Source organism: Bidens hawaiensis, unplaced genomic scaffold (assembly GCF_021521415.1).
Source record: "Bidens hawaiensis isolate Kalapana, Puna unplaced genomic scaffold, B.hawaiensis_p1.1 tig00022683_1, whole genome shotgun sequence".
NCBI classification, from domain to species: domain Eukaryota; kingdom Viridiplantae; phylum Streptophyta; class Magnoliopsida; order Asterales; family Asteraceae; genus Bidens; species Bidens hawaiensis.
Genome location: NW_027493542.1, coordinates 61093 through 73752, shown reverse-complemented (window position 1 = coordinate 73752; position 12660 = coordinate 61093). Strand labels below are relative to the sequence as shown.

The following is a 12660-nucleotide window of genomic DNA, read 5'->3' as shown; positions in this document are numbered from 1 at the left end:
AAGGCAAAACCCTTCACATACCTAGCACTCCGCAGGGAAATGAAACCAAGAAGAATCTTCTGGGCCATGCTTGCGGAAACGGGAATAACATCCCCGCATAGCGGGAACGTCGAGAACTAGATTGTTTGAAGCTTCAAGATGGAATTAGTGGTTTTAACATAATTGATCACTATGTTCAAAACTACCAAAACCTCATGGAGAATCTACACAAGAGGTACTCCACGCTCCTGACTTGCGAGGATGTTACAGACCTACCCGCATCATACCCAAAGATCAAGCAGAACAGTGGGAAATTCTGCGTGACATTAGGACTTCCGCGGGAAGAATCCCCATGGAAAACCTTAAAACTAAACCCTTTTCAGAAACCCTTTGCTTAAGTCCAAAAGTTCACCTCACTTTATTAAACATTCATGAGAAGAACATTGGACTGGGGGGACTTGAAGAGGTAGGTCCCAGCAGAGCCCAGTTGGACCCGCAAGACTCACCTTGAAAAGGGACGTCTGCGCAGTTGAACCCGCAAGACTCCTTAACGGACGTCTGCGCGGTTGAACCCGCAAGACTTAACTAAGGGACGTCTGCGCAGAAACCAACTGGATCAGCAGGACCCACCACGCTCAGAGACGTGACGTCCTTACGCGCAGTACGCAAGCTGTCCCCGCAGGAAACGCCTCCCAATGGTTTCCAAGTACTCCGCCTGTTCCCGCAGTTACGGATACCAGCCATCAGGGAAGGCTACCCGCGCAGCATGGCTACACACACAAGGCTTAACTCTCATAATAATTCAGTAGTCACCTGAAGAAGGAATGAGCAAGCCGGGAACAGTCCCGCACAAAGGCGGGAGGGGGAATACTCCCGCCCAAATGAGCCAGTCCGTACGATACTGAAAGATCTTTTGTACTGTACCTGACGAGGTATGGGCAAAAGATCTGACCAAAGATACGACAGCTCATTGACAACAGTATGGCAAGCAGCATGCCCTTGTACTGTATGTCACTATTAGCCGCTACCTACTCACCAACTCCTGTCATACCACGTGCATAGCCTGTAGTTGGTGGAAAAGGAATAGTACACAGCAGGCCTGGTCACTGTCAGCCGCTGCCTACTCACCAACTACCAGCATGGCACGTGCGTAGGCCACAGTTGGTAGGACAGGAATATTCAGCCGGCTATACCTTCTTGGAAACCTACCTTCGGCTATAAATACCCCAAATGGTATGATCATCTCATCTTATCTTGTATCTTATATCATATACCTGATAACTGCTCTAGCAATCTCTTAATATACACTTATATTCAAGAGCAATCTAGTCTGATTCTCACGCCGGAGGGTGGTCACAAGGAGGTACCCCCCCTTCTCAGTGACGAGCTCACGGTGTCTGTTTTGCAGGTTATCAGAAGAACCATCTTTGCCGGGTCCAACCCCTCGTGGGAAACATCTATTTAACCCCCAGGTTACCCGTAATCTGCCCGGGGTCGATTAGTGTTTCTTCAGGACCCTAGTCAATTGCGTCATTGTATTTATATATCCGAGCTAGGGTTTGGAGTATCATGGTAACCCATCCAGGTCGGAGTTTGGAACCGGACTTGGGCTGGGCGTATGACGGTCCACAGTGTTTGAGCCCAACTTAGAGGTTGGCTTGTTTTGATTTATTTATTTATTTTACTTTGGCTCGTGAGTCATTTGTTCAAGTTCGAGTTTGACTCGGAATCGGCTCGTTTGTTATATACTAATTAGTTTATGTAAGATTTTTTTATTTAGTATTGATCTTTTGTTAGCATGTTTGTCTCTTAGGGCTGTTAAACTATAAATAGGATTGATTGTATAACGTTTTTAGTTTGGTTTTTTGTTTAATAAAAGAAGAAAAGTTTTAGTGAGAAGCTGGTGACTGAATCATTTGGTTCGGGTTACTTGAGTCATTTAAGCAAAGTCATGGATTCGGTATCGTTAGCTTTACAAGTGTACGCACTTAGTGAGTATTGTGTATTTTTGGTGTATATAGGTGATGTCCAAACAAGACCACACCATCTATGTATATTTCTTGGCTCACAATATCTATAGTTGTATATACATTATTATGACATACTAGCAATTGAGCCCATGCCTAATTGTAGGGTTTGTCAAGTTTTAACATGATTGACATATAAAGGTGAGTATCACTATAAATACACTAAAAATTGACGAATAATATTACACAAACCTATTCTGAATGAATCTGTTTTATGTGAGGATGGGATGGACCACTATGGAATGAATCGGATTTGTTAATACAAAGACGAGTCCCATAAAGTTTTAATTATATATTCATTTTTAAACATAGGAGTATAACAATACTTTTACTCCAATTTTGTAGCAAAAGTTAACTAACATTCATCCACTTCCTTAAATATCTAGTTTACCTATGAATAAAAAACTTAATTTCTTATGCTAATGTGAATCAAGCACAGTCAACACATGGTCGGATCAACGAATGTGGAGGCCTAAATCGAAACAAGATTTTGTGGCCATGACAATTGTTAAGCAAACATTTTTTTGTTTACTATAAGTTTTAAACTCATAACGTATACTTTAGTAACAACCAGGACTACCACCACACCAATACATTACTCCAAGTTTACTTTACCCATTATAATATATCTATATATAACGTTTTTTTAGACTTGGAGACCTTAATTAAATGTGGGCCTAAAGCCCTAACTTGTTTTCGCTATCCGGCGAGCCACCCGTGAGACAACATGTAAGCCAGATGAACCATATCTTACTCTCATATATCTTTCTCTCTTTCTTAAACAACATATACTTATGTAGACTATTTTTTAGGAGATATTTTAAGCTTTAGAGCTATTAATCCCTTTAATACATATGCCACAATAATCATTACCAAAATAAAATCATGCATGTGGCAATGTAAAGAGAATTGAACATAATAATTCAAACCATAGATAAAGTTGAATAAAACAGGTGTCACATGTTTTAATAACATATTTTAATGTTAATATGTTAAATTGTTAACATATCAAACAAACTAATATATCTATAAAGAACCTTACCTACTCTATTATAAGTTTACAACTAAAGTTCAAATATATTTAACTTCACATATTTTTGTAGCGAACTTAATTTACTAATTCATTCACAACATGTTAAGCAAAACTTATATTATATACTTTAGGTACGTACAGTTTAAAATATTAATAACTTTATGTGAATTTAAAGCATGTCTTATTCTTTTTTCTCTTTGTCACTACTTATATTAACATTAAATTACACTCCATGCACAAATAAATTATAACACTGAAAACAAAACGTGTCTCATGCCACTCCAACTTGGCATTGCCGGCGAAATATTAGATAGTGGTGGTTATCAAAGGGAGAATGATATCACGGGCCCATGCCCATCCAAAAAATTTGTAGTCATTTATCTTTTGTGTGCTTTTCAGACGTAAACCATTATTTTCTTCTTGAAAGGGGTTTTAAAACGTTTATTATTTTCGTAAAAGCTACATAAAACTTAATTCTTATTGGTATTTAGTAGTCGTGGACCTAAAATTTTTCTAGTGCCATCATTTCTGGTTATGTGCATGTATGAAAAAAAATCTATTTTATTGGCTTTTTCCGGTTAAGATTGTTAGGGGTATTTACGGTATGGTTTTATTGATTTTTAGGTCAAATCATTATTAATGGGTTTTGTCCATTAAAACAAAAACCGATGATCTGTATAAAATTAAAACTGCAACAAAACTGTTATTAACGGTTTGGTTGGTTTAGTATATCAAAGCACCATTTACAAATTTAGAGACAATGACGAGTCATAAGCATTTATCAGCTTAGGAATGGCAACGGAAATTGGAAAATACTGTAGAAACACATCCATTTCCTAGAGATGAAAACCAAACTTTTCATTACGGTTTTAATTGGCTTGAAAAGCTGAAACCAAAAACCGAAATGTTTGTTACAAGTTGAAAGCGTTGAAACTGACCAATTAAAAGCTAATAACAAAAATCATCGTAAAGCCAAACCGATAACTAGTAATTATATAGTTTCACGGTTTGAAATCAACCAAACCATGAGCACACCTAAAGATTATTCTAATTCATATATATTGTTTAGTATTAAGTACAGGTGTCAATACAAACCCAAACCCAAACCCAAACCCAAACCCAAACCCAAACCCATGTTTAGTTTTTCTTTTAATTAATCTCATATCCAACCCATTTATGTTAGTTTCTATTTTTTAATATATACCTTAATGGCTTAATATTTCTCTAATTACTAGGCGCAAGGCTGGCATATCGTGTATATCCGTACACGATAAGACACGAACACGAAATGTGTATACCTATACACGGCAAGAAAACTTATCGAGTACCTGTATCCCAAACACGAACACGAACCTGTTACCACATGGTATACACGATAAGAGTTGTTTAGAAACACATATTTGACAACTTGTTTAGTGAAACAAAAGTCTGAGAGGGAATTTTCGTGAGTGGTGATGACTAAGAAACAGAGAGTGAGAACGTTTAGGAATTTAGGGTTTAGGATAACTTATAATTGTATATATATATATATATGTATATAATTATAAAAATCTAATCAGGTACTCAATATGTACTTAACAGGTAAACGTGTATTTTACCTGTTTAGACACGAAAATTAACATGTAAATTCATGTTTACCTGTTTTAAACACGAAACCTATTAGTGCCTTACTTGTTACCTGCTAAAATCGTATAGGTACGTATCATGTATTCGTGTCTGGTGTCCAAATTGACATTCCTAACAGGCCCATTGTTTTTGGTTATCGGTAGACGAATGCTAAAGATATTTAAATAAAATAAAATTTGAAGTGCTTTAAACGTACATTTTCTTTTCAACATTTGGTTTTACACGTGTTGTGTATAAATGAAAGGGGAAGTGGTTAAGTAAGAAGATAAAGCATTCGAATTGAGATCATAGACAACGATACATAGAAAATATGGGTCTTATGAAACCGATGTTGCTGCTTCTCTTGGTTGTCTTGATCGCCTTCACTTTGCCTGCTTTATCCTTTTCTCACCTTGCCAACAAGTACTCAGGTTCTCTCTCTCTCTCTCTCTCTCTATATATATATATATATATATATCTGTGTGTGTGTGTGTGTTTTCTTCGTGTGTGCACCGGGTGTTATATAGATTCAACAAATTAACATAATAGAAATTTTGAAGTTCTAGGGGAGTAGTTTTTGTTATGATATAACTTCTATATATATATACGATCAAGATTATTGTTTATACTCACTGGCTCCACGTATTACACTACACTTCTTGATGCAGCCAGTACCTAATGAAAGTTCATATCTATGTTGAACTTTTGAAGACTTGTGAAAGTTCATATCTATGTTGAACTTTTGAAGACTTGTGAAGTCAAATTGGGCACGCAGCTTTATCCTATTATTTTTTATTTTTCCCCCTTTTAAGTTTAACCACTTAATTTAGATATGAAAGAAGTGTGTGGGTGGAGGGAGGAAGGAAGGCCAGACACTATCAATTACAAACTCTTAAAAATTGTAAAAAGTAATATTAAATAATTTAATAATTAACTGACTTTGAAGTTGATTTATCCATAATCTTGTAATTGATTGGGTGTTTGTTATTAAGTTAAAAGTTAAAAGAGAAACTTTTGTTTTTTAGTTAAATTAAATATAATTTTCACTCATCTTTAAAGCCAAATAACTCGTGTATACTTTATTATTTTTTTATAAATAATTCCATAAAATTAAAAGTTTATTTGTCTTTCAAATATTGAGTTGCCCATGGATTGAGGTATGAATATTTCTATTAATAAATACACGAAAATAATATGCATACGTTTTACATACTCAAATTAAATCTTCTTACTTTGATATTATTATATATATACCCTTGTGTCCTTATTCTTTCAAAAGAGTATAAGAAACCATGGCGGCCGGCAAGGCCAAACTCCTTGAAGCGGCCATGATTTACTCTCATATAGGCAGCAGGCTTGTACTCACATATGGAATTTTTCAAAATAACTATTAACATATCCGAAATAAAAATAAAAGACAAACATTTTCAGTAATGTCCCATCCATAAAAGATTTTAAATAACCTTTAACCCAAGGCTACTTGTGCTGCTGTGCATTAGGTCTCATTCTCTAATTCTTTGGTTTGATGATTAGCTAGATATATTTCTATGCATGAACAAACTCAAATGAGATCACAGCAAGCACGAGTGGTCTCTATAAATGAACGTTAATCCATCTATAAAGCCGACTTGTGTATTTGGCTTCTATCCCCATTCCTAAAGCCGACTTGTGCATTAGATCTTTTTAAATGAATTGGTTTTCTCATCAATGGAATATGAGAAGTAAAAACACTTCCAGTTTATGTATGTGCACCTTTAATTATACGTCGAGGTACTTGCGGTATCAACCTTAGATTATAGAGGACAGGTGAATGGAGCTAGAGATTGTGTTTGTTTGGTTAGTTTTTCTTTTGTATATACAAAACATGTTTTTATAGTACCTGAAACAATATATTCACAAAAATATTTTACAAGTATTTTCCAAAAACCCCCTTCCTACACAGAATAACAAAATGATCGACTTTAATATTATAAATAGTTAGCGTTTACGGTCATTTTAATTTGTGTTACGTTCATGCATTGTACCAATATATGAACATAACAATAAGTTGCTCAAGAAGACACTGGATTTTGCAGAAAACCCACCCATTTATGAAGACGTGAACCAAAGCAAATATGCTCGTGCTAGTGCTAGTGCTAGTGCTAGTGCTAGTGCAAGAGGCGGAGGTGGTGGTGGGAGCTCGGCTGGAGGAACCAGCAATGGAAGTGGTGGCCAGTCTAACTCCACGCCACGACGAGGGGGTGGGGCGGTCATACCCGTATATGCTGCTGGTTCTGGAGCCGCTGCTAAGCAGAACAACCATCGCAACGCTGCCACCACTTGTAGCAGGCGCCAACAAGATAGGCTTTTGATCGCTGTAACCACTGCCTTAACATTGCTTTTACTACATTTGTCTATGTAAAAATCCACTTGAATGCACCGTGCATTTGTGAATACGATTGTTCTTATATTTGTACTTGTTTGTAGCGGATATATTTGTGTTTTGAACGGCTTATGTTTGTAGTCGATTTTTGTTAATGACTTTAGAATTAAGATCACACAAGATATCATTATTGTAATTTTAAAACATCAGGCTGAGGGGTGTGGGGGGCGCGAGAGGGGGCGCGAGTGGGGGCGCCAGCCAATAATATTGTGACGTGTGGCAGAGAGAGAAACTTGATAAGATGGGTGTTGGTAGTGGTGCTCGCGCCCCGGGGCATGGTGTGGAGGGGCGCGAGAGGGGGCGCGAGTGGTTTTTTTTTTATTTTTTTATAAATGTATTAAAAAAACGTATTATTAAAAAAACTCATAAATTATTTAAAAAAACACACATTAATTAAAAAAACACATTAATATCTAAAAAAAATTAAAGTACTAAAAAAAAACATTATTCTTATTCTTCGGCTTGGTCTTCTTCGATCAACCTCTTCCGGATACGTTCCTTTTGTTTTTCCATCAGCATTTGGTCGACCGGATTTAGGTTACTGAAGTCTCTTGTAAGGAATTCCAAATCTCTCATTCTTTTTTTTTCCTTTTTGTCATTAGAGACCACCTCCATGGTTTTGTTGAATTTATTGAGGGATTCAACAAGATCGTTGATGTTTACGGCTTCCCCCTCAGCCGGTTTTTTGCCCCTGGCGTCCCTTCCCAATGGCCGCCTTCTCGGCGGTGAAGACGTTTCCTCCCCCGCAACGTTTAGGTCGAATCCGACCCGGCAATCCGACCCGGCGGAAGTGCTGTACGCTCCAGACGAACTAGTTTTAGTCCGTTTCGGCCCTACTTCCGCATCAACGTCCGGCGCCACCAGCTCAACCCACTTAGAACACCTTCTCAACCTCTCCCACACCTTTACATCGTCCCACGTCTTCACCGTCCCATACCTCCGCAGGCACTCCTGCCTCCACTCTTCGACAGTGAAATTATAAACCGCCAAATCGTCACTGCCACTTGGTCTCATACGACCGGCGTTCCTGTTGAACAGATTAGTAAACAAGCCGACAAATTTTCTGATTTCGGTCCACCGACCCGAAATCATATCGGCGTTCCGCTCTGTACTCCCAACGAGCGAATAGAACGTCTCCCTAACCTTTGTCCAAAAGACCTTGCTCTTTTGGTAGTCCGCTGCAAAATGCATAAATAAATTTGTAAGTCATTTAACTTTTTTATTAAAAATCATTTTTAAAAACGTTAAAACAATTACCGCAACGCCGATCCTCAGAAGTGACTATCCAAGCCCGACACAGGGTTTCCTTCTCATCCGATGACCACGGAGTGATTTTCCGTTTCGTCCTTCCGGTCGAAGCCGAACCCGACCCGTCCGTTGCAATTTGTTTTTTCCGGTGGACGCGTCTTCTTTGTCCCGCAGCTTCACCTTCTGGTTCTTGTGTCTCCGGAACTACAAAGTTAGGAGACGGTTGTATGTTGGATGGTTGAAAGCCGGATGGTTGTTGCGACCCCGAATAAAACATCGCTTGGTCCGGTGCCGACCATAAATCCTCGTAACTGTAATCTGAATCTAGGTTTGGGTACCAATTTCCAGCCATGTTTTTAAAAAAAGGTTTGGAAGATGGGGTGATTTTGGGTTTTGGGTGTGGTATGTGATATTGGTATGTGATATTGGTGTTGGTTTGGGTTTGATATAGGTTGAATAGAGAGAAAAAATCGGGTTTGATTTTGGTTTGATATTGGTTGCAATGTATGGTATTATATAGAGTAAAAATTTTTTTTTTTTTTAATAAAAAACGAGCCCAACGGCTCTTTTCACGCATTCCCAGACCTCTTTCACGCTCCCCCCAGCCGCTACCCCACCCGCGCCTGCCTCTTTTTCCGCGCTCGCGCCCCTTTCGCGCCCCTCTCGCGCCTCGGTGGTGTGGTCCTCGCGCCCCGGGGCGCGAGCGTCTCGCCTCTTGCGCCCTTTCTCGCGCTCCGCACCCCTCAGCCTCATAAACATCATTTGCACAATAACTCATTTTTGTATATTCAATCCTTATTAACCAACACTAATTTCTAAGTCCTGTAAACTTCCAGTTGGCAGTTGTTGTGCTGCACACAAAACATTGTATTTCCCAAACAACGTCATTGTAGTTATCAATCAGTCCTTAACAGTACAGCCTCACACACCTATAAATCAATACTTTGTAACTCATTGTACAATCAAGATAAATTAAAAGAGTCTATTCCCATTTTCTTGTGCCAACATGAAGACCATGCTCTTTATCATAGTCATAATACTATCAGCTATCAATGAATCATCGGCTGGTGATCCCGACATTCTCTCTGATTTCATACTTCCACCAGGCAACACAACCGTTGATGGGAACTTCTTCACATATACCGGCATGCGGGTGTTACTAGATGCCCCTGTGCCTACATCTTTCAAAGTTTTTAAAGCAAGCATGGCCGAATTCCCGGCTTTAAACGGCCAAAGTGTGTCCTATGCGGTTCTAGATTTCCCTCCTAACTCAGTGAACCCTCCCCATACGCACCCACGAGCATCCGAACTTTTGTTCCTTATCGACGGTACTTTAGAAGTCGGGTTCGTTGACACTACTAATAAACTTTTCACACAGACTCTTCAAACGGGTGATATTTTTGTGTTCCCAAAAGGACTTGTTCACTTTCAGTTTAATGCTGATAAAAAGTATGAAGCGTTTGCGGTGTCCGCGTTTGGCAGTGCGAATGCGGGTACTGTTTCCGTTCCGAATTCGGTTTTTAATAGTACTATTGATGATGAGGTATTGGCTTTGTCTTTTAAGACAGATGTTTACACTATTCAGAAGATAAAGGCTGGGCTTGGAGGCAAGATCTGATTAGTTTAACGATGAGTATTTTCTTTGTTTAATTCTAGAATAAATGGCAAGATGAAATATTTCTGCCTTTTGTTAACTATATAATTGGTTGAATTTAAATTTAATTCATGATTGTACTGGGATTAAGATATAATATATAGATGTTTCTTTCATTCAATATTTTTGTTTCTTTAACATCATGCCATCAAGCAGTGAAACCAGATGAAACATAATGTTGACTTATCAGAGTTGACATTATGATGTTTTATACTAGATTATTAATTTTAACGTCAAGAGCGATAAATTCGAAGCATCTCCACATAATGTTTGTTTGCTAATGCTAAAAGAAACCTTAATTGTTATATAACTATCAAAACTTAGTATGAGTAAGTTGGTAAATTGGAAGGATCAATATTAATAAGTTGATGGGAGTTAGTTGTGTTTTTAATTACAATATGTTTCATAATTGAATTGTAACGATAATAAGTAATCTCTAATTTGCTAGCAAGTTAAAAATTAGTAATGACAAGATTGAATTTAACTAATTAAGCCCAATATAATTATCTATTATAAAAGAATTAAATATATCCTTATATTAAAATTTTAAAAATTAAATCTCAAGGTATGGTTCGGTTTCATACGGCTGGTTTTCAATACAAACCGCAAATTAAACCGTTCACTATGGTGCTGTTTATTTTTTAAGAGGTAAATTATCCGCAGTTTGCGGACCATATCTGCAGACATATGTAGAAAAAGAGTTGGATCAAACCTCTGCAGTCTGCAAGAAAAAGATTGTTTGTATTTTAACGTCTATAAATTGCTAAAATAAACTGGTGGTGTACAAATTGTGGTAGTGGGTGGTGGTGCTGCTGGATGGTGATAATGGTAGTGGTGGTAGAAGGCGGTGGTGGAGGTGGTGGTGGGTGGTGCACGGACAGTGGTGGTGGTGGACGGTTGTAACATCCCGAAATTTCTAAAAATAATATTTAAATATACTATTACTTATGATAGAAAAGTTTACTTGAGTTAGTAGAGAAATAATAAAATAATAAAGGTGAAAGGTTAAGTAGGCTAATTAAATGGAATTAAAGATGGACTAAAAGAAAAGATGAACCTTAGGTCCATGGGCTTAAGGGAGTATAAATACCCATTAAATCTTAATCCTATCTATTTCCATCCATCTTTACACCATAACCTACACCTTCAAAAACACACTTAAGCCAAACACTCTCTACTTTAATATATTCAACGATCCGAGACCAACCGAAGGTAAGAAAAGATTTATCTCAGATGTAACAATATATTAGAACCCAACACCGCAGGCCCGGGATGCCGTATGAGTCGTTTGGATCTAGATCTAGCTTTGTTCGGGTGTTTAATTAAAATAAAAAACGAGCTTAAGGACAACCTTAGCTCATATCTTGACACCCAAAAGCTACCCAGACTATAAACGATTAAACCCCGATCAACCATGGTGGTTAACGGCGGCTGATGGCACCAGAATCGAAGAAAACCCCAAAAACGCGTGCTCAATAGTTGAACAGGACGTATACGGCGTATAAGTATATACGCCGTATATGCTAGGCAGGGTATATGTTGGAGCAACGTATATGTATGTCCGTATATGTATGTGTATACGTATATGCATGTATGTAACGCAACGTATATGTATGTGTCGTGTATGTATGACTTATACGCTGAAAGAACTTACACGCTAGGACTGAACTTATACGCCCATAGTGAGTTATACGGACTTGTTAATGATTTACAAAAATAATCGAAAACAACGTATACATGTGTAAACGATAGACACAGACTTGTATGAAATATGAAATAATTAATAATGGAAGGTAACGTTTAAAATGAAGATTTGAATTAATTAAATAATTAAACTTTAGTTTTCTGACGAGGTTTTTTAGTAAAGACTTATTAATGAAAATAAAATTTTTCCAAGCTGACCTGACAACTTAACCCCAGCTAGGGGCTCTGCCCCTTTGACCTCGCTAGGGGTTGTCGCCCCTAGAACCCCGCTGCCAGGGGCGCTGCCCCCGGACCCCTGTAGCTAGCGGTTACAATAACTTAGTAGTATGGTATAGCTAGAAGTAGTAAATTGATACTATGATTAATACACAGTTAGCCGTGCACAGCTTAGGAAGGGAATAACAGTAAACTCTGAAAAGAATCGTCTACAGGTGAGTTTCTAGTCCCATTTCCTTGTTATGTTTTTTGGGCTGTGTGCATACTTGATGTGAATAGTTAATACATTTACCTTAAGTGGTAAGTGTATGCCATATATGATATGTGTGATAGTTATCGAAGTTATGAATGAATGATTGTCGGTACGTGAACGATCTTCGGATACTGCACGTATCGCCAATGAAGGTAAGTGTTAGAATATGTAATTACGTATAAAGAATGTGTGAATGATAAAGCAGGATATGAATGATAGTATAGAGGTATGGTTGTATGAATGTAGGGAACATACCTTAATAATATCTGCGTATATATGTAAGGAACATACCCTAATAATATCTGCAAATGAAGGGAACAGACCCTAATAATATATGCAGATGTAGGTAACAGACCATAATAATATCTGCGAATGTATAGAACGGACCCTAATAATATCTGCGAATGTTATAGGGCGAAATACTTTTAAAATATATGAATGTACATATGAAAGAAAGAATGAAAGTATGAAAGTATGTAAGAAAGGTATCAAGCTAAATATGTTATATGTGTCTTCGGA

General features: G+C 37.7%; 2 protein-coding genes across 2 annotated transcripts; both read left to right on the top strand.

Annotated features, from left to right (window-relative positions):
* The first annotated feature begins 4867 nt into the window (after positions 1-4867).
* On the top strand, positions 4868-7116 carry LOC143566052 (uncharacterized). Its single transcript, XM_077052840.1, has 2 exons — positions 4868-5075; positions 6720-7116. Exons 1-2 carry the CDS (start codon positions 4976-4978, stop codon positions 7043-7045), a joined length of 426 nt encoding a protein of 141 aa, XP_076908955.1. The 5' UTR covers positions 4868-4975; the 3' UTR covers positions 7046-7116.
* Positions 7117-9081: 1965 nt separating this feature from the next.
* LOC143566051 (germin-like protein 9-3) lies at positions 9082-10100 on the top strand. The gene has a single exon (XM_077052839.1). The coding sequence runs from the start codon at positions 9321-9323 to the stop codon at positions 9930-9932; it is 612 nt and encodes a 203-aa protein (XP_076908954.1). The 5' UTR covers positions 9082-9320; the 3' UTR covers positions 9933-10100.
* Positions 10101-12660: the final 2560 nt, after the last annotated feature.

Excerpts from the sequence above, each read along its gene's own strand:
- LOC143566052 (XM_077052840.1), top strand. The coding sequence starts at position 4,976 with ATGGGTCTTATGAAACCGATGTTGCTGCTTCTCTTGGTTGTCTTGATC. Across the intron at positions 5,076-6,719 it reads CCTTGCCAACAAGTACTCAG|AAAACCCACCCATTTATGAA; the intron begins GTTCTCTCTCTC and ends TGGATTTTGCAG.
- LOC143566051 (XM_077052839.1), top strand. The coding sequence starts at position 9,321 with ATGAAGACCATGCTCTTTATCATAGTCATAATACTATCAGCTATCAAT.